Source organism: Prionailurus viverrinus, chromosome E2, assembly GCF_022837055.1.
Source record: "Prionailurus viverrinus isolate Anna chromosome E2, UM_Priviv_1.0, whole genome shotgun sequence".
Classification (NCBI taxonomy): Eukaryota; Metazoa; Chordata; class Mammalia; order Carnivora; family Felidae; genus Prionailurus; species Prionailurus viverrinus.
Genome location: NC_062575.1, coordinates 19,902,840 through 19,926,341, shown reverse-complemented (window position 1 = coordinate 19,926,341; position 23,502 = coordinate 19,902,840). Strand labels below are relative to the sequence as shown.

General features: G+C 52.4%; 2 protein-coding genes across 17 annotated transcripts in view; one reads left to right on the top strand and one right to left on the bottom strand.

Annotated features, from left to right (window-relative positions):
• Positions 1-556: 556 nt before the first annotated feature.
• The window catches only part of PLEKHG4 (pleckstrin homology and RhoGEF domain containing G4), a 61,154-nt gene continuing 38,208 nt past the window's right edge, over positions 557-23,502 (top strand). For 2 of the 10 annotated variants that reach the window (XM_047835029.1, XM_047835031.1), the window contains exons 1-21: positions 1,574-1,660; positions 1,897-2,613; positions 2,771-2,866; positions 2,942-3,065; positions 3,152-3,245; positions 3,566-3,640; positions 3,721-3,837; positions 4,005-4,103; positions 4,195-4,343; positions 4,505-4,643; positions 4,738-4,854; positions 6,677-6,859; positions 7,117-7,631; positions 7,707-7,953; positions 8,606-8,695; positions 8,781-9,002; positions 9,095-9,265; positions 9,349-9,526; positions 9,912-10,028; positions 10,170-10,406; positions 10,491-10,606. In XM_047835029.1, the coding sequence (XP_047690985.1) occupies positions 1,594-1,660; positions 1,897-2,613; positions 2,771-2,866; positions 2,942-3,065; positions 3,152-3,245; positions 3,566-3,640; positions 3,721-3,837; positions 4,005-4,103; positions 4,195-4,343; positions 4,505-4,643; positions 4,738-4,854; positions 6,677-6,859; positions 7,117-7,631; positions 7,707-7,953; positions 8,606-8,695; positions 8,781-9,002; positions 9,095-9,265; positions 9,349-9,526; positions 9,912-10,028; positions 10,170-10,406; positions 10,491-10,606 (3,870 nt within the window). In that variant the 5' untranslated portion in view covers positions 1,574-1,593. Of the gene's footprint in view, positions 606-1,262; positions 1,319-1,552; positions 1,661-1,896; positions 2,614-2,770; positions 2,867-2,941; positions 3,066-3,151; positions 3,246-3,565; positions 3,641-3,720; positions 3,838-4,004; positions 4,104-4,194; positions 4,344-4,504; positions 4,644-4,737; positions 4,855-6,676; positions 6,860-7,116; positions 7,632-7,706; positions 7,954-8,605; positions 8,696-8,780; positions 9,003-9,094; positions 9,266-9,348; positions 9,527-9,911; positions 10,029-10,169; positions 10,407-10,490; positions 10,607-10,769; positions 11,361-16,831; positions 16,912-23,502 lie in introns of those variants that run through there. The other 8 variants (XR_007147297.1, XM_047835030.1, XM_047835032.1 and 5 more) reach the window with 8 other exon arrangements.
• Positions 11,409-23,502, bottom strand: part of KCTD19 (potassium channel tetramerization domain containing 19) — a 31,549-nt gene continuing 19,455 nt past the window's right edge. For 3 of the 7 annotated variants that reach the window (XM_047835038.1, XM_047835040.1, XM_047835039.1), the window contains exons 5-16: positions 22,496-22,627; positions 19,887-20,097; positions 18,567-18,727; positions 17,228-17,331; positions 16,582-16,724; positions 16,310-16,393; positions 15,933-16,047; positions 14,905-15,532; positions 13,304-13,495; positions 12,976-13,130; positions 12,567-12,668; positions 11,409-11,646 (exon numbers count right to left, since the gene is read on the bottom strand). In XM_047835038.1, the coding sequence (XP_047690994.1) occupies positions 11,533-11,646; positions 12,567-12,668; positions 12,976-13,130; positions 13,304-13,495; positions 14,905-15,532; positions 15,933-16,047; positions 16,310-16,393; positions 16,582-16,724; positions 17,228-17,331; positions 18,567-18,727; positions 19,887-20,097; positions 22,496-22,627 (2,141 nt within the window). In that variant the 3' untranslated portion in view covers positions 11,409-11,532. Of the gene's footprint in view, positions 11,647-12,566; positions 12,669-12,696; positions 12,781-12,975; positions 13,131-13,303; positions 13,496-14,904; positions 15,533-15,932; positions 16,048-16,309; positions 16,394-16,581; positions 16,725-17,227; positions 17,332-18,566; positions 18,728-19,886; positions 20,098-22,495; positions 22,628-23,502 lie in introns of those variants that run through there. The other 4 variants (XM_047835041.1, XM_047835043.1, XM_047835044.1 and 1 more) reach the window with 4 other exon arrangements.

Below are 23,502 nucleotides of genomic sequence, written 5' to 3'. Positions count from 1 at the left end.
TTCCAAAGCTCCTCTGGCAGCCAGATCAGCTCATGAAGAAGGCTCCTAGGAACGTGGTCTGAGAATCTGGACTTTGGGGGCTGATGTGGCAGCTAGGATGGGGCGGGCAGGATGCTGTTCCCACCGTGCCTGCTTCTGACACTCTGGTTTGCTCCTCCGGCAACTTCCAGGCTCATGCTTTAGAGCCAAGGAAGTCATTGTACCCACTGCCCCCTCCCCTCCCAGGAACCAAGGGCCAGAGCATGTTGTGGGCACAGTGTGTTCTTCTGGCCACACAGCCTACCTTCTTACAATCTTCCCACAAATTTTGGGGAGTGTCAGGCCAGGCACACATGCCCTAAAGGGACCTCATACCTCTGAGCTGGGAGGGATCTCACAGGTCAAGTCTCCAGGTAACTTTCACCAGTTCAGGATCCCCTGACTGAGGGTGAAATGATGGGGAGGGCATGAATATAGCCCAAATGCTGGCAGCGAGTGGACATTGACATATGGGAGGGTCTTTCCGAGTCCTGTGGCAACCCCAGGGGGAAAAAAAGGAATGACTTTCTTTTTTTACAGGCAAGTAAGGCTTAAAGAGAACTGAGTTGCTGGAGCTCACCCAAAAGGTAAGTGCAAGAGCAGGCCTGGGTTAGTATCTCTGGCTCCAGGACCCTGACCCCAGTCCCAGCCTCCTTGGCTGGACTTTGTGGGGACGGGGTGTAGGTGAAAGTGACAGGAATGCACCAGAGCGGAGGGTTTGGGCCTGGTGGATTCTGGCAGGCCTGGGTAGTTCCTACCCCAGAGGCCTCCCTGCCCCCATCCTCCCTCCAGCCCAGACAGCAGTCCCCCATCTGGTCTTGGAATCATACAAACCTGTGTCTTGGGGCCTGGGCCTGGGCAGAAGATTGAGGACTGCAAAGCAGGGGCCCTTTCCTCCTACCCTCCAAGAAGATACCCCTACTGGTTCCCAGCAGCCCCAAGCTGCTGGTTTGGGCTTGGGAAGTTTCTCTTTCCAGGGGACTCCTGGGATCTTGGGCCCACACTTTTCTTCTCGTGAGTTGTGAATGCTCCCAGTTTTGCTGACAGAGAGTGGGGCACCCCCCCCCCCCGCCGCCGCCCATACTTCGTGCATTCAAGAGCAGATTCCCCCCACTCCCAAAAACCCTTTCCCTCGACCCTCCCGGCCCAGGCACCCACTCATGCACCCTCCGGCATCTACACCACTTTTGCCGGCGGGCGGACCGCTTCTGGCGCTCTCCAGCAGTCCGGAGAGTGGGCACCTTGGAACGGCTGGGCTGGTAGTCGTTGCTCCTCCGGGCCGATAGAGCAGTCGAGTCAAGTAAGCGGGCCCCGAACGTGGGAGTGGAGCCAAGCCGCCTGGCCCGGAGGGTGGGAGGAGGCGGCGGCGGGCTTAGGACGCTGCGAGGGCCGCGCGCCTCAGTGCTTTCACTGGAGTCCGGGCAGCTGCCGTCGGGCCTGGGGGTGGGATGTAGCTCTGTCCTCCGGCCCCTAGGGGGCGACGCGGTGCCGGGTCTTCCACCGCCCTGCGTTCCCTCCCCGCGGCCAAGAGGCGGCGCCAGTGGACGCCGGGGCGTCACGCTGTACCCGCCGTCCATGGCGGTGTGGAAGGTTCGAGGGCTCGGATGTGCGGCTTCTCGGCTTCGCGGTTCCGCGTGCGGGGGTGTGAGGGCTAAAGACAGGCGAGGGATGGGGTGTGCGAGTGTTGCGGCGAGGCAGGGCCGGGTTGGGCGGGCGTCAGCAGGAGGCAGCCCCGCGCCCACGCCTTGAGCGTGCCACATGCGTAGGCTGGCTAAGCGTGGTGGTGAGTGCGCGTCTGAGCGTGGGGGCGCTCTTGGCTGAGGCTGATGGGAGCACGGACGCGTGGGGACAGATCCTTGTCATTCTCTGTCGTTTCAGGCCTGAACTTCAGGCGCATTTGCGCTATACCTCTACCCGGGCACCAAGACTGGCCCCTCCTGTGGCCTAGTGCCTTCTATCTGGGTCACCCACCGAGCCCTACCGGAACATCTTCAATCCATTTCCTGGACGAGCAGAAGCCTCACAGTGAGGGCCCAGCCCGTCTCCCACTTGTCCTGAGCAGGCTTACTCTTAAGGAGAGGGTGATGGAAGGGCCCTTGGAAGTTGGGGATAAGTCCCCAGACTCCCAGGGACACGCCACTGACTCGAGGTTTGCTGTGTGCAGTTTCAGGGATGCCTGGGATGAGGAGGAACCTGTTCCCCACGTGCAGGTTAAGGACCCTAATCCTCCAAGATCACCAGCAGGGACAGCCCAGGGAGAAGGGCTTCTTGGCAGCTCCGTGCCTGGGGATCTTCAGTCACCCCTAGGACCGATGGCTGCAGATGGGCCGGGGGAAGGGCAGGGGGACACATTAGGAGGTTCCTCAGTTCAGTTAGAGGAACCCACCCCATCTAGAGTGGAGAGCCTCCCGTGTCCAGTGTCCTCCCACCTCAGTCTCGCACAGGGCAAGAGTGATAGTCGAGGGGGAGACTTGGCAAGAGACCAAGTTCCAGACAGGTTAGTGCCAGCTGGCTTGGGTCCTGAGGGGTTGGACAGCGATCCTGTGGACCTTGGAGGCCCTTTATCTGAGACATCTTCAGAACTACTGGAGCCAGGTAAGGGAGGCTGGGCCAAGGAAGTCAAGTGGAGGTTCCTAAAGATGGGTACCAAGACTGGGGGAGGGCTCTGACCCTACTCAGGCTGAAGCCCAGGTCTGAGGAGGGGTCTCTGGGTGAGTGCCCAATGCACACCCAAGCCATTTTCCTTCCCAAGACCCCAGTGGATCTTGCCTCCCTAAGCCTGCTAATTACCTCCTGGCCCAAGACCTCTCCTGGGAGCTGCTGGCCAGTGGCATGGCTACCTTACCAGGTAGTTGGGAGAGACTGGAGGTAGTGGAAGTGGGGTGACTTGATTGGGCAAGTGTTCATTGTCTTCTCCCCACAGGGACTCGGGATGTAGAAGGCCGGGCAGTGCTGCTTCTGTGTGCCCATAGCCCAGCCTGGCTCTACCCCAAGTGCAGTAGCCATGAACTTATCCGCCTCCTGCTCTACCTGCGAAGCATTCCCAGGTTATAGAGAGGAGGTTGGGGGGAGCTGGAGCCAGGAGGTGGCAAGGTTGGGGAATTAGATACTTAACTGAAGTCTGCCTCTTTAGGCCTGAAGTACAGGCCCTGGGATTGACCGTGCTGGTGGATGCCCGAATTTGTTCCCCAAGTTCTTCTCTCTTCTGGGGGCTCAGCCAACTACAAGTGAGTACAGGGTTGTATCTTCCCCTGCCTTCAGCCATTCCTTTTAAATAGGGTTGGGAGGGGCGCCTGGGTGGCGCAGTCGGTTAAGCGTCCGACTTCAGCCAGGTCACGATCTCGCGGTCCGTGAGTTCGAGCCCCGCGTCAGGCTCTGGGCTGATGGCTCAGAGCCTGGAGCCTGTTTCCGATTCTGTGTCTCCCTCTCTCTCTGACTCTCCCCCGTTCATGCTCTGTCTCTCTCTGTTCCAAAAATAAATAAACGTTGAAAAATAAATAAATAAATAAATAGGGTTGGGGACATGGCTAAACTCAATTCCTTGCAGGAAGCAGCCCCAGGGTCAGTATACCAGGTGCTGCTGGTGGGAAAGATGCCAGAGGAGGTGCCTTCCAGGCTGCAGGTACTGAGCCATTTTGGCTAGGGGTGGAGGTGGGATGCTTTCCCACCAGGCAGGAGCCATTACACCGTCTTTTCTTACAGCTGCAGCAGCTGCCCTCTCATCAGAGCCTGCTGACCTACATCTCCACTTCTCGGTTGCCAGCTTCAATGGGAGGAGGCCTGCCTTACTGCCACCAGACCTGGCTGGACTTCCGGATGGTCAGTGCAGTGGGTCAGGGCATAGGGTGGGTGGCAGGCAACCTGGCCAGCAGAGGAGTCTCTCCTGGGTTGGTTTGAGCAGTGCAAAGCTGGCTGCAGTGGCCTGGGATCCAGGATGCCTGGGACCAGCACTGCACTACTCTGGTCATGCCTACCTTTGTTCACAGCGTCTGGAAGCCCTACTGCAAAGCTTCCAGGTGGTTTGTGCCTTGCTCCAGGAGGCCATTGAGAGCATGAAGGCTGTGCCCCAGCCCATGGAGTCTGGGGTGAGTATCCCCTCAACACCTCTCCAGATGCTCCCTATCTTCCTCCTTTTCTCCGATGCTCACCTCCACTGACTGTTGCCCTTAATCATAGGAAGTTGGTCGGCTGCTCCAGCAGACACAAGTCCTGATGCAGCACGTGCTAGACTCACCCTGGCTAGCATGGCTACAGTTCCAGGGGGGGTTGGAGCTGGCATGGTTGAAGCAAGAGGTCCCAGAGGTGACCCTGAGCCCAGACTACAGGTAGACGCAAACTCAGATCCCCGCTCTTGCCCCAGTCCACCATATTCCATGCCAAGGACTCAGCTGGCTGGCTCAGAACGAGCCAGGATTGTGGTCCCAGGACAGGGTGGAGTGAAACAAGGCATCTAATAGGAGTCGTAAGACCATGTACCCTGTACCAGGCCAGCAGTGGATGAAGTTGATGAGCTCTATGGCCGTGTAGATGGACTGCTGCACCAACTGACCCTGCAGAGCAACCGGCGAGTACAGGCACTAGAGTTGGTCCAGACTCTGGAGGCCCAGGAGGGCAGGCTGCACCAGGTGGGAACTATCTGCTCAGATGGGCCCTGCCTCTGATCTCAAGCATGACCTTCACCCCACAGCAGCATTCTTTTCCCTGTTTGTGCCCCTCCAGATTGAAGTATGGCTACAGCAGGTGGGCTGGCCAGCACTTGAGGAGCTAAGGGAGCCCTCACTGGACATGCTGCTCCAGGCCCAAGGCCCTTTTCAGGAGCTGGACCAGGTTGCTCAGGTGAGTTTGGTGAGCAACTCACCTCAGGTGAGTTTATTCCCTAGGTATTGGGTCAGTTTGCTAGGGACTAGGAATGCAGGATGGGTGAGAGCAAATCTATCCATTTCTCTCTTGGAATTTACAATCCAGCAGACATCAATTTTAGTCAAAGGTTCAGAGCCACGTATGTGTGATTGCAAACTGAGGCAAAAGCTCCGGAAAGAACGTAGGTGGTTCTGAGTTTATTACAAAAGACCTGAGGGGCGCCTGGGTGGCTCAGTTGGTTAAGCGTCCGACTTCGGCTCAGGTCATGATCTCACGGTCCGTGAGTTCGAGCCCCACGTCGGGCTCTGCTGACAGCTCAGAGCCTGGTGCCTACATCAGATTCTATGTCTGCCCCTCTCTCTGACCCTCCCCCGTTCATGGTCTGTCTCCTTCTGTCTCAAAAATAAACGTAAAAAAAAAATTAAAAAAAAAAAGACCTGACCCAGAAGGGGTGTTGGTCTAGCTTTCTTGAGATACTGACTTTTGAGATGAGAGCTGAAGAATAGGTTAACCAGGAGAAAGAGGGATTGGGGTTGAGAGACATTCCCAGCTGAGGGAACAAAGAGCATGTGCAAAGGTTCTGTGGCAGGAAGGAGCACGGGTTGCCTGAGGAGCCATAAGAAGGATAGTGAGGTTGAATGCAGGGCAGTAGAAGGAGAGAGAGTGAAATAAGATGAGGTAAAATGAAGCTGGAAAAACAGTGGCCAGATTGCTGGGTCCCATAGCAGTATAAAATTTAAGTGGAAAAGTCACAGTCAGATCCATGTTCTACGAAGATTATCTTAGTTTTTGGTTAGACAGTGATTTGAAGGACTGACATGTAGAGTCCACAGAGGCATTTTAATGGCCCAGTGGGAATGATGCTTTCTCTAGCCAGATGGTGGCAGAGGAGACTGATTTTAGAAATTGCCGGGATTTGCTATGTGGGGTAAGTAGGAGAGGGAAGGGGCACCTGGGTGGCACAGTTTGTTGAGCGTCTGATTCTTGATTTTGGCTCAGGTCGTGATCCCAGGGTTGTGGGATCGAGCACTGCATTATGTGGACCCTGCTGGGGATTCTCTCTCTCTCTCCCTCCCTTCACCCCCCTCCCATGCTTGCACATGTGTGCTGTCTCTTTCTCAAATAAAATTAAAAAGCAAAAAAAGAAGGAGAGGGAGGTTGTAGGGGTGAGTGGACGTCTCTTCTGAGAGAGCGACCAGGAGACAAGGGCCTTCTTAGGCAAGGGGATTCATCAGTCCAGTCTTGGGTGTGCTCTGGAGATGACCATAAGGGACTGAGACCCATGGGGATTGGCCTGGAACTCAGAAGAAAGACCTGGCCATACAGGGTCACTTGGTGGACATAGGTGTGTGGATGATATTTGACGGTCACATAAGATTGCCTGAGGAGAGAAAGTGTGGACTGTGTTCAGGAACACCAGTGTTGAGTGGCTCTGGTGAGGGATGGGGAGCAGGAGGAGAATAGGGTGAGTGGGGAGGAGTCGGGGAGCTGTAAGAGAGAGGATTGGAGGCTGCTGAGCAACGGTCAGACGAAGCCTGACAATTGCTGGGGATGGAGGTGGCAGTGAGGTTGCACTAGGCTGATGAAGTGAAGAAACAGTGATACCTGATACCGAGGAGAATAATTCCTCCAGGAAATTTGTGTAGAGAGGCACAGAGACAGGGGAGTGGATGCGGGTGTGGGGGGAGGGTCTTCAGTCACAAGAGATACTCGACAATGACGTGTAGATATCTGTGGAAAGGACTGCTCAGGGGCTAGACCATGGCCCAGATTTGCTAAGCCCAGTCTTTGTCTCCAGGAGCAGGTCCAGCGAGGGGAGAGGTTTCTGCAGCCACTGGCTGGCTGGGAGGCTGCTGAGCTGGGCGCTGCTGGGGCCCGCTTTCTGGCCCTGCAAGCCCAGCTGACTGACTTCTCCAGGGCTTTGGCCCAGCGGCGGCAGCGGCTGGCAGATGCTCAGAGGCTGTTGCATTTTTTCAAGCAGGTAGGTGCGGTGTCCTGTCCCTGGCTCCAGGTGGTCAGTGGGGATGGAGGGGTGGCTTCCTGGCTTCACCACAGCCTGAGCTCTTTCAGGACATCCTGCCTCTTCTCTTTCCTTGTCTTTGGTCTGACCCCAAAATTCAACCACTGGGGGTGTGGCCTGAGCCATCATTCTGTGGGGCTGGGAGAGTGGGTAGAAGAGAAGGCTCAGTGGTTTTGGTGGGCTCTGCCTTCAGTGCCTCTCTGGCCTTGGTGTTACAGGCCTCGACATGGGCTGAGGAGGGGCAGAGGGTGTTGGCAGAGCTGGAGCAGGAACGCCCAGGGGTCGTGCTGCAACGGCTGCAGCTGCATTGGACCAAGCACCCTGACTTGCCTCCTGCCCACTTCCGAAAGATGTGGGCTCTGGCCACAGGGTTGGGCTCCGAGGGCATTCGCCAGGAGTGCCGCTGGGCCTGGGCACGATGCCAGGACACCTGGCTGGCACTGGACCAGAAGCTAGAGGCTGCACTGAAGCCACCGCTGACGACGACCACAACGGGCAGCACAGCTAGCCTGTGTGTCAGCCGTTTCCCTGCTGCATCTGCCACCCCTCCCCTGAGGAAGGCATATAGCCTCGATCAGAATCTGGGGCAGAGTCTCAGAGAGCCTGCCCACCACTGCCACCATGCGGCTATTGTGGCTGCTTCCCACGGACCAGACGCTGAAGGTGGTGCCCAGCCAGGGTCATCCCCTACCATGCTTCCGCCAGGCAGTTCTGACCCCAGGACCCCCAACAGGTGCAGGCAGAGGGCAGGGCAGGGAGGGCAGTGGCAGGAGAGATGTCTTGAGTCTTGACTCCATCTGTCTGGTAGGCTCCAGCTGGTATTGGCAGAGATGGTGGCTACGGAGCGGGAGTATGTCCGAGCTCTTGATTACACCGTGGAGAACTACTTCCCTGAGCTGGATCGCCCCGATGTGCCCCAGGGCCTCCGTGGCCAGCGTGCCCACCTCTTTGGCAACCTGGAGAAGCTGCGGGACTTCCATTGTCATTTCTTCCTGCGTGAGCTGGAGGCTTGTACCCAGCACCCATCCCGGGTAGCCTATGCGTTCCTGCGCCATGTAAGCCCACAGGTCACACAGCCCCTACCTGATTCTGCCACGCTCGATAAAGAGATCTTAGCACATGCCTGGTGCCAGGGTCTGTGCTGGGTATAGCTATGAGCAAGACCAGTAAGGTCCCTGTCCCTGTAGGTAATCACGTTTAGTAGAGGAGACAAAAGTAAAAAAGGTAATTCCAGATGGTAGTTGGGGTCAGGAAGAAAATAATCAGGATATATACATGATTGTGATTTAGTAGTGGGGTTGGGGGGTGGGGCAGTTAGAGGCCTCTTTGAGAGGCTGAGGCCAGGGGAGGGGCTGGACTCAGCGTTCTATCCAGAGGAAAGATCAAGTGTAAAGCTTTGGGGCAGGGAAGAGGCTCAGTGGTTAAGGAAAAGACAGGTCAAAGTGGCTGAGTGTAGCGAGCAAGAGGAGTAGTCCAAGGTGAGGGAGCCCAGAGTGGTGGTCCAAGACAATGGGAGGAGCAGAGGCCCTGTGGGCAAGCCCCATTCGGCACAGTGCCTGTTCTTTCCAGGTTACCCCTCATTCAAAGCCAGGCAGACTGGATCTGCAGGGGGAATCTTCCTGGGGAATTGTTTGTTGGCATTTTGGTCCTCTCAGGCTGAGGGTATCTGGCCCCCTTGCACCTGGACTGATCTGTGTGTCCTCACAGAGATTGCAGTTTGGGATGTACGCACTCTACAGCAAGAATAAACCTCGCTCTGATGCCCTGATGACTAGCTTCGGTCATTCCTTCTTCAAGGTAGATGAGCTTGAGACTAGGGGAGGAGGGGATGGAGGAAGTAAGTACCTTGAAGCCACCTGATGGTCTCCTACCCACCTGGCAGGACAAGCAGCAAGCACTGGGGGACCACCTGGACTTGGCCTCCTACCTGCTGAAGCCCATCCAGCGTATGAGCAAGTATGCATTGCTGCTGCAGGAACTGGCAAGGGCCTGTGGGGGTGCTGTGCAGGAGCTGAGTGCCCTGCGGGCTGCCCAGAGCCTTGTGCGCTTCCAGTTGCGACATGGCAATGACCTGCTAGCTATGGACGCCATCCAGGGCTGTGATGTGAGTCATGCCAGGCCATGGTGGGCAGGTGCGGTGGGTGTGAAGAGAGGGGGCAGGAGAGGCTGGGCACTCACTGGGCCCCACCTTGGCAGGTTAACCTGAAGGAACAGGGTCAGCTGGTGCGACAGGATGAGTTCATGGTACGTGCTGGGCGCCGTAAGTCCTTGCGCCGTGTTTTCCTCTTTGAGGAGCTACTGCTCTTCAGCAAGCCTCGCCGAGGACCCACGGGCATTGACACATACGCCTACAAGCGTTCCTTCAAGGTAGGCCCACTCGACCCCTCCTATGCTCCCTGCCCTACCCTCACCCCCTCTGGCCTCACCAAGCCCCTCTCCTGGCCACACAGACGACAGACTTGGGCCTCACTGAGTGCTGTGGGGATAACAACCTGCGGTTTGAGATCTGGTTCCGCCGTCGCAAGGCCAGGGACACCTTTGTGCTGCAGGCTGCCAGCTTGGCCACCAAGCAGGCTTGGACAGCTGACATTTCACGTCTGCTCTGGAGGCAGGCCATCTACAACAAGGGTGGGTCCCTGCCCCTACTTCATCCAATGGTCCCCTTCCTGGAGAGCTTATGTCCCACAGGGCCCCATACAGGGCCTAGGGACCTGGAAATGCTTGGGAGCAGGGAGGTCCAACAGCAGCAGCCAGTGTAGGAAAGGAACTTCAAAGTCAGGCAGTCCCTCTGTCACTGTCCCCGACTGTGGACACAGTGTTAACCTGAGTATGACACCTGTCCCCAGGATTGTTGGGAGGAGAATATGGCACCAGAAAGGCTCAGTGCACAGGATGGCTAATATGCTGGGTATGGATGTACAGGAAGGACTTACTCAAGGGGGTGGTAGACACAGAGGCCTAAGGGCAAGGCTGATGTCCAGAGAGGCCCCACCTATGCTCACTCTCCACCCAGAGGTTCGCATGGCTGAGATGGTGTCCATGGGTGTGGGGAACAAGGCCTTGCAGGACATCGACCCCAGCGAGGAAGCTATCAACGACCGCACTGTCAGCTACATCCTGAAGTGCCGAGGTAGCAGGCAGGCTACAGGGGAGTGCGGGTGTGGAATGCTGCATGGGAGATAATAATGACCTCTGTCAGCCTGTGCTCCCTTCAGGACCTTGGCCCAGGTGGGCTCTGGCCTGTCCCAACCTGACCCTCTCTCTTACACAGAAGTTCGCTCTCGGGCCTCTGTTGCTGTGGCCCCGTTTGACTATGAGAGCCCCTATCTGGGGGCCTTGAGCTCCCTTCCTGGAGACCCTGCCTCTTGCTCTATGCTGGGGTCCCTCAACCTGCATCTGTACAGAGACCCGGCTCTTCTGGGACTCCGCTGGCCCCTGTATTCTACCAGCTTCCCAGAAGAAGCAGCACTGGAGGCTGAAGCGGAGCTGGGCAGCCAGCTGTCTTTGAGTAGGTCTGGGCTTAGCCAGAGGCAAGAGGGCATTGCTTAGGGTCTGGCCCTCCCCTGTGACAGCTCACTTTCCTCCTCCCCAGCTCCTGAAGACTCAGAGGTGTCATCCCAGTGCCAATCAGCCAGTGGATCCAGTGGCTCTGACAGCAGCTATATGTCAGGGCGGGCCCTGGGCAGAGGTCTTGAGGACTTGTCCTATGTGAGTATCATTTTGTCCTCTTTCTACCAGCCCCAGCTCAGGCCTATGCCTGTCTTTCCTTTAGGAGGAAATGGGAGTGTGTGGGCCAGGGCCATACCCCAGAGATCCCACCTGGACCTTTAGTTGAGGAAACAGGCAGTCACACCTAGCTTGTCAACCGCAGGTCTGAGCCTGGGCTGGAAGGTAGGCAGCGGATCCAGCAGCTTGTAGCTCCAAGATGTATCACCTCTCTCAGGATCTGCTATGACCAGAACGTGACTGGTACGTGGGCCACCTCCAGCCCACATGCACTGCCCTATTGACTACTCTTTCTGATGTCTGTGCCCATTGGCAGACTGGCAGGGACCTCTTCTAGGGAGCCTGGCAGCAAAGCCTGAACGAGTGCCCTGATCCTGAGCCTCTGGCCCCATGTCCCCTTTTATTCCCTTTCCGGCTTCCACCCCAATTACACGTTAGGTTTAGGCTAGAGCAGAGTGTGGGTGTTTCCATGCTGTAGGCTGGTGGGGCACCAAGTTGCTCTGGACAGTGATTGGGCTGCCCCACCTCTCAGGAGGAACATAGTGGGGTTCCCAGCAGTTGCTTCCCAATCCCTGGTCTCAAAGCCAAGCTTCTCAAACTTAGGGGCAAGCCCACCTCTCTTGTACCCTTAACTCTTGACTGCCTTGGTTGCCCAAGCCCAGCCCTTCTTTCTTGGGTCAGTTTGGTTATATTGATTCAACACCTTTTGAAGAGCTTTCAATTAGAGCTGTTCTTTAAAATTATTTCACTTGTTGGTCTTTGGTGTTTCAGAGAGTCCAGGCCCTTGACTCATAAATTACTCTTTATTTATAATAAAAATAGACTGATACACTTTCATGTGGGTACATGCATTCTTTAAATGAGCCTTGGCAGATGGGGGTATTGTGAGGGCAGCATCTCTGGTCACCCTAGCTGTCTTGTAAGTACTTGCCCAGGACAGAGTAAGAGACAGACCTAGACAGGCCCCTCTGGATGAGCAGGTCCACGCAGCGGCCATATTTCCTGGCGAAAGGCAGCGTGAGCTAGAAGGAAAGTCCCATCTTATCCCTTACTTCTTGGCTGGTTGCCTATTGTAACTGAGTAGGCGGGGTCCTCCCCATCTGGGCAGGGGTAGGGCAAGGCCTATCGGGGACTTTTGATGTTCTGGGCTCAGTTCTGCCCAAAGGTATCTCACAAGCTTGTGGCTATGAATGGCTACCAGAATGACCAGAGGGTCAAAAATACACGTTTCCAGCCACTGGTTTTCTATTTTTCTAGCTGCATATGCTGACATTACCTTTCTAATCAATAGACTAGCCAGAGGCCTAATAGTAACTGGGCACCAGTGTATTTAGAGTGAAAAGTATTATAATAACATACTTGATTACAAAAAATACCAGATTAATGAGAAATTAGCTAAATCTTTTTCAGCTATAATGTTAAGATGAAAACTTTAAACCCTAAAATTATTTTAAGGAATCAAAAAGCAAAAATAAAAAACCTGGGTTATTCCTTTGATCTCATTGAACATTTTTTTTTTCTGAGTAAAGAATATTTTAAAATTTCATATATAAAAGGAATGTGCGAAAGTGGTGATATGGCTCAGTAGGTGAAGTTGGTATTAGTGGTCAAAAAGGTCTGACTCCCAATAGTTTCTCTGATTTCAACACCCTAAAAGCTTGAGCTCATGTGATGTGCTTCCCAAGCATGGCCGGGGTGTTAGTGATAAAGGCAAAATTGGTACCATTGGAGGAAAACTTAAAAAAACCAGTGGCCTGAATACTGCTTTTTGATCACTCTGGACTGATTAATTTCAACCATTGTTTCTCCCTCCTTGGGACCAGGGACCAGAGGTCTAGCTGCCTGCCTTGCCTTCTGGGCAGTGCTGGCGTGGCAGCAAGACAGTGTCCATTTGAGGTGTCCACAGGGTCAACTTTCCCAGTGGGGTACAAGCGGCCCTCACCTCCACCCAGCTGTACAGGCGTTCTTGGGTGTGCCGGTCATCCTTGAAGCCGGTGATGGCCAGCAAATCCACCACAAACTGCTTGGGGCTGATGTGCAGGGTCTGCCAGGAAAGCCCCTGGTCAGGCAGGGCTGGAAGCAGTTGCCTGACACACATTTACTTCCTGCCTTTAAGAGTGGGATGCAGAACAGGGGCTTCCCTGGGTCTGCAGGAGCTGCAGGGATGGGAGGCTACTGTTATTCCAAGCTACTTCTCGGTCAAGGCTTGGTCCAGATGCTGCTGCCCTGTCTTCATATCCCTGCTCTTCTTGCCACCTTTGTGCCCCTGACCTATTCCCATTGGCTGGCACCACTTATCATGTGGACAGGGGGACAGACAAAGAGCAAGGTCTGGGGCCTGTCACACATACCCATAGCTGGTTGGCCAGAGAGACCACCTTGGCTGTCATGGCTTTGGGGTCCTTTTGCCTGATGGAATCCAGGATGATGTCAGTCAGGAAACGGTGACATTTTTGTGCATAAAACATCTCTTCCCAGGATAGAGAGAAACTCAGGAAAGTCACCTCTGTGGAGGAGAGAGTGGATATGGCCACATCTGCTGTGGCTAAGGCCTTAGAGCCAGCCTGGAAGAAGAGAGGTGTAAGGCTCCCGAGGGAGAGTGTTTTCCTGAAGCACCCTGTCTAGAGGCTCAGGCACCTCCACAAGGAAGTGCAGGGCCAGGTATGGCTTGAGTCTCACCTCTGGGCTGGGGGCTGGCTGTAGGCGGCGTATGCTTGAGGCTGTCCATCTGTGTAGTGTAGATGATGCTGTCCTCAAAGAACATGCAGGAGCCATCGCTGCCCACCACGGGGGGGTGGGTCACTTTGAGGATGATCCCTGCGCTGTCCACCTCATTGGCCTCAGGCAAAGGCTGCTCAGGGCCAGGGCTTTCTGTGAAAATGACATGGTGTGGGAGTTCTCCTTGAACCACTTCAGAGTCCAAGCAGGGAGGGGACCAGGACAGTGAGTCACCCCAACCTTCCAGCGGCCTCTGCTGCCAGCTTCTCAGAAGTGGCACCCTTTGCTGACAGGAGCGTGTCCTGTCTCGCCTCTCTCCATTGTCCTAGAAGCATTATAAGTCCAATCCTACATTTTAGAACTCCAGGGAACTCCTCTTGAACTAAGACTGGTGTCAACTAGAACTGATAATACCCTAGCTGGGGGACTGGAAATCATGGAAAACTGTAAAATCAGAGGAGCTTTTTGGGTGAGCTGTTGATGCATGTCCACTCTGAAGAGTATGTTTGACAGACCAACTCAGGGCTCATAGGCAGGGCCCAAGAAGGCCCCTCCAAGCAGGACCTAAACCTTTGAAAGGGAAAGCACCAGAACACTGTAGAAAGAATTTGAGGGAGCAAAGGAAACAGCCCAACATGGCAGTTCTCAGCAAACCCCTCTAGGTTGTCTCCACACTGCCCCACCATACACAACACGCCTCTCTCTTTAGCTCCTCCTGTCCATCCCACTTCAGTAATCACTCACTCCACTGCAGTCACACAAGCCAGAAATCTGGCCCCTCTTTGGCCAGATCCTTCCCAACTTCCTCTCCCAACTGCCCAGCCTGTTTGACCTTACGCTTGTAATACTTCTACTTCTGCTGCTGCATTTCCTCTACTCCTGGAGCAAGCTTTCTGAATGCACACCTGACTTCTTGCTCCATTGTTTAAAATGCTTCAGTGGCTGCCCACGCCCCTTAGGGTCAGAACAATGTACCAGGTCCTGAACTTGGCCCACAAGACCTGTCCTGATGAATTATGTCTTCAGCTCTGTTTCCCATCACTTTTCCACATGAAGCCTGGCCTCCAGCTAGACCTGTTTCCCCAAGCACCTGAGACTTCTTCCTTCCCCCTGCTCACTCCTCAGCCCCTAACCTCCTTTGTGCTCCTATTATTTCATAAACACCCTCTTCCTATATGCTTCATGCAGATTCTTAGCCTCACAAGCCATGCCAATGTACTGGTCATCTCTGTATACTGCTTGGCAGAGCTGTGAACAGAGGATTCTAGCCCCACTTTGTCACTAATTCACTCTGGTCACGGCCAAGTTTTGCCCTCTGTTGTTGTTGTTTTTTAATGTTTATTTTTGAGAGAGCGTGTGCACATGGGCAGGGGAGGGACAGAGAGAAGGGGACAGAGGATCCGAAGAAGGCTCTGTGCCGACAACAGAAAGCCCGATGCAGGACTCATGAATCATGAGATCATGACCTAAGTTGAAGTCAGATGCTTAACTGATGGAGCCACCCAGGTGCCCCTACCCTCTTTGTTTTATAAGACTTAGGTAAAGGATGAGAGAGGACTCACCTTTCTCCCTTGGCTTCTGCTTGCCCCAATCCTTCAGGGTGACAGCTTTTTTCACAGGGAAATATGGCTTAAAGGTTGGCTCTGGCCCCTTGTCTTTGGCTCCAGCTCCAGCCCCTGCCTGCAGAGCTGGGTCCTTCTCTGAGCCTGTGGAATGGCTTTTCCAGGAAGCTGAGGTGCTGGGCTGGGAAGCAGCCTCACTTCCCGAAGGGAGCTGCCGAGTGGCTTCCTCCATGAAGCTGCTCCGGGGGACTGGCATTGGCTGGAATTCCCACTGTTTGCAGTTGACCATGTCCCATTCCCTAACGAGGGAGATGAGTTTTTGCATGGGAGTGACAGGAGGGTCTTTGGTTTCAGGTTTCTGTGTGAGGTTGACTGTACTACATTTCTTCTTGGGAGGACTTTCGGGGTGGGCCCCCCAGTATTTGGGGTTGGCACAAAGACCAGGACAGTGGGAGTATGTGCTGGGATTGCCTGCCCTCTTGGCACCTCGGCAAAGGGACACCTGGATGGTTTGGGAGTACTGCTCAGGTTCTTCCATCTGGCTGGATCTGGTCAGGATCCCCTTGGCCTTATTCCATGAAGTCCTGTCATTGCAGTCTTGGAAGTCCATGGGCATGCAGGCTGTGGTCTGGAGAGGGAGGACACAGCAGCTCTGGGAATGTTGTGCTTCCACATTGAAGCCTCACCCAAGACCTAATAATTTGGACTTCTAAGATTTAATTTATTCATCCAGATCCTGTCTTCCTGTCTTACACATAGATCAGCCATTTGCTTTGCTCAGCCTGAGTGGGGGTGGTGCCAGCCCAGGGGCCTCACATACTCCAAAGGAGCATATTATCAGCATCCTAGACCACGAGTGGCAAACACATCCCTGTGCCCCTTCAATGTTCAAAAACCAATTACCATGTTAGGAATCCATGTAGGCTCTGCCCTTTAATTTTGCCATGCCCCTCAATAATAGAGCCTACCCCTCAACACTGTGGTGGTTCTTTGAGGACACCACCAAACCAAAGAGGGTTGAGACTTACTTCTTTGGCATCTCTACTGAACTCCACCAGTGACTCTGGCCCTTCTGTTACCACGCGCAGTCTCCTGATGGGAAAAGCTTCTTCATTTTCAGATTCTTTCTCCTGGGTCCATGACCTGCAGACTCCCAAGAGGGAGTCAGTGAGCAGAAGCCTCTACTAGTTCATCTACTAGTTGGTCAGGTCTGCCCTTTGGCTAGTTAGCTCTAGACAGTGGCAGTGAAGGGCTCTTAAAGGGTTTCATTTAGGTCACTGGCCAATCCTGGGCCTGTTCCACCCCCTCTGCCCAAAGGAGAACAGGGAGATGGGACTTAGGATTCTCAAGAATACTATAAAGGTCCAAACGCCAGAACATGGTGTCCAGAGCAAAGTTTCCTTACTTGTATGCCTCACATTGGGCAAGGGCTTCTGAAAGGGATGGGATGTGGTATTCTTCAACCTCCTGGCAGAAGAGGGGCCATTCCCTGCAAATGACAAGATCTCGTCAGGCTGGGCAGCTGGGTGCGAGGAGGCATAGCCTTCAGAGCTGCTGCCTTGACAGCAATTTACATATTGGAAATAATATAACCTCCTTGAAGGCTGCAATCTGAAGGTTTTTCTATTATACAAGGAAGGGATTTCATCATGTGATTTCCTTCCATTTATCACTTACTTAAATTCAGATGGTAAAAACAGTTTTCCAAGTCTCAGGAAATTAAGAATGTGTCGGAACATTTGGCCATCCCCGTGGATCAGCAGGGTCTGTCCGTATGTGATCCAGTATACTCTCTGAGGGTTGGACAGAAGTTCTGGATACTGCAAGAGGTTGTACACCAGACATTGTCAGTCTGTTAGTTAAAGGGTTTGGTCTTTAGTAAGGGGCAGGTCAGTCTTCTTTTACTTCATTTTCTTGACCTTTCTAGGCTTTTGGATTTCCAGCTCCCTATCTTTTTAGCCACAGGGAGCGATAGTGGGGAGCTGAGCATCCAGGGACAAGAACAACCCTGCTTCAGTTTTACTGCCCCTAAACCACCCTCTCAAGTCATTTGGTGGTAATGTAGGTAGGTAAGGTAGGTAATGTAACCCTACCCTGTGTCTTGCTCAGTCCAGGCCCCTCAGACTGGTCTCCTCCCTACCCAAACTCCTGAGGGCCTTTGTAGCATGCTGTTCATACAATACGGGCACTTTGGGCCATGGGGTAGGGGGAAGGTCTTATTCTAAGCAGGTGCTAGAGACTGTGTGACAGTCAGATGACAGGTTCTAAAGCAGCTCAGCCACAGAAGCAAAAGGAAAAGAGGGCAGCTCCGGGGCCAGCATACCTTCAGCAAGGTCTGCAGGGTGGTTGCATACCAGTGGCTTCCAACATAAACTTTGACGATCTGTTGGGGGGAATATACAGTGATTTCTGCTGTCCACTCCTCATCTAAGGAAACCAATGAAAAGGAATGTATCACATGGCCAGAAGGGAAATTAGGACATTTTAGTTAATAATGCATGTTAAGACTCAGTATCTTCAGTCATGTTGTGTTGCCTCTTCTGAGAAGCAGAAGAAATAGAAATCTCTGACACCAATCTTCTCTCGGGCCTTCCCTGCAGCTCACTACAATTTCCTGGGTGGTGAGGTGGATTTGGAATGGCAGCTTGGGGGACAGCTGATGACTCTGGGAGTGGGAAGGATAAGCCCTCTAAAATCCCAACCCCAAGAGCACTGATACTCTTCCCCCAACCCACCTCTCTCAAGAAAGCTGGACTAATGTTCCTGTCTACCTACATTGCCAGCTGCCTCTGGTTTCTGGCTGGGTGTGTCCTTGGTGTAGAACTCTTCATGTGGTGAGAAGTCCCTCTTTATGTTTGTGCTTATAGTTTAGCTAATGTCACACTGCCAGCACTCATCAAATCTGTCACTGGTATAGAGAGCAAGCCTCTAGGCATGTCTGGAGAATGGGGCTTCATTTTGGGGAGATGAATCCATGACCCTCTTCCTGGGGGAGACTAGACTTAGGCTTTGTTCTGATGTTTGGGAACCAGTTTCTAATGAGCTTTGTAATAAGTGAAAGGTATATGTTATGTAACGAAGAGGCAAGAGGTGTATCACTAGATTGTGAACTCCATGAAGATAAGGACTGGGTCTCTTGTGTTCACTTCTATACTCCCAGTATCTCCTCCTTTCCTGGTATATGGTAGGTGCTCAATAAATATTGAATGTTGCTGAATGATGGAATGCGGTGGAAACTTGATCTAAAAACTTTTTGTTAATAGTTACAGGCAGCTGGTGAAAACAACATTAGTTTTGGACCCAGATTCAAACTCCAGCTTGATCACTAGCTCACTGAGTAATTTGAGGTTTATCTGTTAAATGGACCCAGGGACTGTTCTTCCCAGGATGGTTATGAGGATCAAATGAGCACAGCATGTCAGCTCTCAAAGACCCATGTGGCCCCCTACTGAGGTCAGTCTGTACTACTTGAGGCTACTCATGGGCTTGAGGTGAGGAGGGGTACCTTATCAGGAAAATTTCCCTCTAGGAAAACCTACAAATGTTGGATTTCCTCTCCTCTTCCATCTACAATTCCTGGCCCTGGCCAGCCTCAACTTTCCTTTTTGATACCCAAGCCCTCCTCTGATGCCAAATTCAAATAAAGAAGCTTCCTCATTTACTGAGCACATCCACGGGTGCCAGACTCTTCGGCTCCAGATGAGTCTTCAGGGCTACTTTCATTGGCTCATAGGTGATATCCCTTTTGTCCAGGAAGGCACAGAGCTCGTACACCTCGGAAATAGTCTCAGTCAGGGGCAGTCGACAAGTCCCTAGCCAGTTCCTGCCCAGAGGAAAGGCCTGTTAGAGAGAGCCTCAGCACTGTACACCTAGGGAGCTTGCCAACTTTTCATGCATAGAATGTCTTGTCCCTAACACCGGCTGAAACCTGTGGCTACTAACCTCATTTCCTTGATTTAACCAGAAATCTGGTGATGTCTTATAGGAGAATGAGCTTGGACACACAGACTCACCATCTTGGAGCTGAGCTTGACCTACTTCAGAAAAGCCCTCTAAATCAACTAACTGTAAGCTTCTAGGTCTGCCTGAAGTTCCAGAAGCCAGGCCAGGGACCACCCACTCCCATTCTGCGCCCCCTAAGTCTTCCCATGACATCGCAGTGACTGTGTGGCAGCCTGCCATAGTCTGGGAGATTACTAATACTGTTTGTGCCCAGGAAAGAGGCTGGGGGTCTGAATATCAATCCCTGCCTCCAAAGGCATTTGTGACATCAGGGATGGGACATCTCTGGGAGAGATGGATGGTGTGGGCCACAAAGGCCCAAAGGGCCTAGAGTTGGCTAACCTCCCCAGGGGCTCAGGAAAACCTACTTTCACATTTAGTTTTGGTACCAGTATATTTTGTGACCCTAAGAGAGTTAATTGCTCCACTCCAAACATCAGTTTACTTTTCTATAAAACAGGATTAGAATCCATGCTTCTGCTCTAATGGGGACACTCTAAGCTTATTCCCTGAGGCACAGGCCAGGTATCACCTCTTTTGGGAAGCCTGCCTTACTTCGCTTCTGGAGCTCACCCCCAGTTCTGGCATTTCTGTGTATCTAGCAAGACTCCCAAGGGTTTCAGGGAGGGCCTTTGTAGGAGGGTCTGCATGGCAGGGGAAATATCTAGCATCCTGAGGGTTGTGACTGTGACCTGGTCATCTCAGCCCTAGCATAGGGCTGAAAACAGCAGTGGATTGCAGAAAACAGAAATATGAAACAGTCTGAAGCCTTTGAACCTTGGGAACCCTTATACCTTTGAAACCAGTCCTCTCCTCTAAGGCCTGGGTTTAGTGGTGGTAGTGGGAGTAGCTAAAATGATGGGTTTGCCTCCAAGGACACTACTTTCCTCTGGCTCATGGGCGGGGCCCCAGGTTGGTTTCTGGAGAAAGGCAGAGACCAGCCTGAGTGGAACTGAGCTATTCACTGAGGAGGGCCTTACTTGACGTGCTGAAAGAGAACCCCATTCCCTGTGATGTACAGTCTACTTCCATCCAGCGTGCTTTCGATGCGGAGCTGTCCCAGTGCGGAGTCTGGGTACTTGACAAGCAGACCCAGGGCCATCGTGTACAACGGCTTCATAGACTCCAGGCCTGCTGCACGGCCCCCTTTCCCAGGGCTCAGGGGAGAACAGGAGGTCCGGGAACAGCCACCTGTGCCGGCGAGAAGGGGGTGACTCCTAGACTCCTCACAGTCATAATTGTATTGGAAGCTTTGGGTCTTGCTTCCTACTCCTGCCTTGAATTAGTACTAAAGAAACTTAGAGGAAGCTTATTTCCTTGCATAGCCAAATCTGATTCTTCTCAAAATCTGCATAATTTTAGGATACATAGGTTTAGAGGCCAAAGCTATTTGTTGGGAGGTAGGGTTGGGCGGGGGATTAATTTGCTGAATCATTAACATTTGAATTTCAGAAGTTTCAGTACAGCAGCCATTTGGCCCCATCCTCTGCAGGAATCTTCCTTTGTTCCAAGCTCTGCTCTAATTAATCATCTATGGAGAAGGCGACCCCATAGCACAGAACCTGATATGCATTACAGGCTTCTCAGACTCACAGCCCCTATCACTCCTGGGCAGAATTTCTCCTAGAGACAAACTATGTGGTATTACTTTTAAATTGGGTATTGGGATTGCTAGCTACAGGCAGGACCTTGTTCTCCTGAAGTGGGTACAATGCACAGTCTATAAAATCCTGTCCCAGTGGCAACAGTGGGCCAGCAGGCAAGCTGCTGGGTGATTTTCATGGATCGTACAAGAGGGGTCATACCATCCTTATCACAGAGGAGGAAACTATCCTGAGAGGCTAATTAAGTACCTTGCCCCAAACCGTAAAGCTAGATGGGGCAGAGCTGGGATTTGAGGGCAGCTTGTCCATCTCCAAAGCTACTAGAGCTGTTTCCCTTAGTTATGGTGCTTTTCAAAAGACAAAAACCACACTTTGTATTTGGGGGCTGCTGCATGATTTACAGAGCCTGTCTGCAAACATGCTTTCCCTCCATCTTCACATAGCTCTTGTGGAACAGACACCACTCTGCTCATCTCTCAATGACCCATGTTCTCTGAGAAATAGAAGCCCTTGAAGGAGGGATTTGAACTCAGCCGTCTTAAGTGGATTGTAGACCCTGGAACAGGCTCCTGAGACCTGCTTCAGGATGCCACTAGTCCCATTTTTGCCTGGGGAAGAGGCTGGGAAAGTTAGGCCTAATCACAGGGAAAGACCTTATTCGATGCACAGACCAAACTTCACATGTGCAAGACAGTTTATATGTTCTCAGAATGCCAGCTGAGGCCACACTGCAACACAACTAGCTCCCTGCAGCATGCACAGTAGCTTCCACAGATGTGCAGGATTTGGGAAATGGGATGGTGGAAGGCAAATAAAAACATGAGGACGAAACCAGAATGAGGTAGGGCTGGGAGCATAAAGGCCTGGATTGGACCAGGTCAAGAAGTGTTAGGAGCAGTCCTTTTGGGCTGGAACCGCCATCTTCCAGTAATTCGCCAAGATGACCAACACAAAGGGAGAGAGGAGAAGAACTCACTATATGTTTTCTAGGCCTTTTAGAAAACATGGAGTTGTTCCTTTGGCAACACACATGCGAATCCACAAGAAAGGTGATATTGTGGACATCAAGGGAATGGGCACATTCAAAAAGGAATACACCACAAATGTTACCATGGCAAAACTGGAAGAGTCTGCAATGTTACCCAACATGCTATTGGCATTGTTGTAAACAAACAAGGGCAAGATTCTTGCTAAGAGAATTAATGTACATATTGAGTATATTAAGCACTCAAAGAGCCAAGATAGCGTGTGAAGGAAAATGGTCAGAAAAAGAAGGAAGCCAAGGAGAAAGGTACTTGGGTTCAACTGAAGTGCCAGCCTGCCCCACCCAGAGAAGCACACTTTGTGAGAACCAATGGAAAGGAGCCTGAGCTGCTGGAACCCATTCCCCGTGAATTCATGGCATGATAAATACAAAAAAAAATAAAAGACCTCAAGACTGTTTGAAAAAAAAAAAAAAAAAAAAGTGTCGGGAGCAGGCAGAGACAGGCACAACAGCCAGAGGATTTGAACTAGGGAAACAAGGGAATTTGGGGATGGGTAAGATAATTGGTGCACTAATAGAGAATTTGCTTGAGAGTTTCCCACGCCCTCCAGCTATGCCTGGAAGAGGAAGGACGGCAGAGGCAGTCTGATGCTGCAAGTTGCTCCCCACTTCCTCAAGCAGAACAAACCTCCCCTACCCTTGGGAAGCTTGCCCTTGGGCCCAACCTCCCTCCCTAGGACATTCAGGCCTGGTTTCCCCACCCAGGCTGGGCTGACCTACGTACAGCTCAATGGGAAGGCTGAGCAGACAGGATGTACAAGGTTTCAGGCTGAAATTGTTCTTCTCAGATTCTAAGTCAGCCAAAACACCCGCTTCTCCCACCACCACCCAAAGCCCAAAGTGGTTGTGGGAGGGGAGATGTCTGTTCTTGGCTTTAACAGCTCAAGCCTCAACTGCCCCAGAGTGTCAAGGGAAGGGCAAGGTTCCTCTGGTGACATACCCATGTTCATCCGGTACAACCTTACAGCTTCAGTGAGCTCAGGGATTTCCAGAATTTCTACTTCTGCTTCTAACACATCTATGTTGGAGAAATTATCTGGTAGTAAAATCTTCTGTGAGCGTAGAAAGTTCACTTGAAAAGCAAAGGGAAACAACATGAGATAAGATTATTTCTGATTTAACTGTAGGTCCAGGTTTGGGCAGGTTTGTGATACTGCAACATATCCTACGCCCTCCTTGTTCTGAAACAACTTCTAAACATACCTGGTTAGATAGGCTTTGAGTCTGTGGTTTCAAGGTGAAAGACCCCAAATTACTTTGTTTTCCTGTGTCTGAGTCCATGGGTGTGGCCTCCCTTGGCCTGGCCTGGAGCTCCCAGGTGAGCATACTGGCCTTGAGACTTACCCTGTGAGTCTTGACCCAAGAGCAGGTCATTCCAAAAGAGGGAGTTGTCTTGCTGCTTACAGAGGAAAGGCCCAGCTGTGCCTGGGCTGGCAGGTGGCACTTGCAGTTTGTCCCTGCCTGGATTGCAGTGTGGGAGGCAGAGATGGAGCCAACACTAACGTCCTGTGTGAATCAACTTGGAGATTCAGAAGCACATCACAGACAACTTTCCAGGTTACTGTAAGCAGGAATAGCTGGGGTTCCAGGCATTTGGGCCCCAGTACAACTTGGGTGTTTCCTGTCCTATTCATCTAGGCAGCAGTAGCATCTTGGAATCAGAAAGCTCATTTGGTTCACACCCTAACCAGACCTTGTCCTAGGGTGGTGGGGGGAGGGAGGCTCGCTCTGTCCAGGGTTGAAGATTTCATCCCTCCTTAGGCCACTAGTTCAAGTAATTTTACAATAATTTGACTATATACTCTCCTTCCCTTTTATTCTGGTTTTAGTGGAAATGAGAGCAGGTAGGGACCATTCTTTGAAACAAAGGAATAGGAATAGGAAACCCTATTTCCTCAGTTTATGGTGAGAGGAACTGAGGCCAGGAGCCCAGGTGGATACATAAAG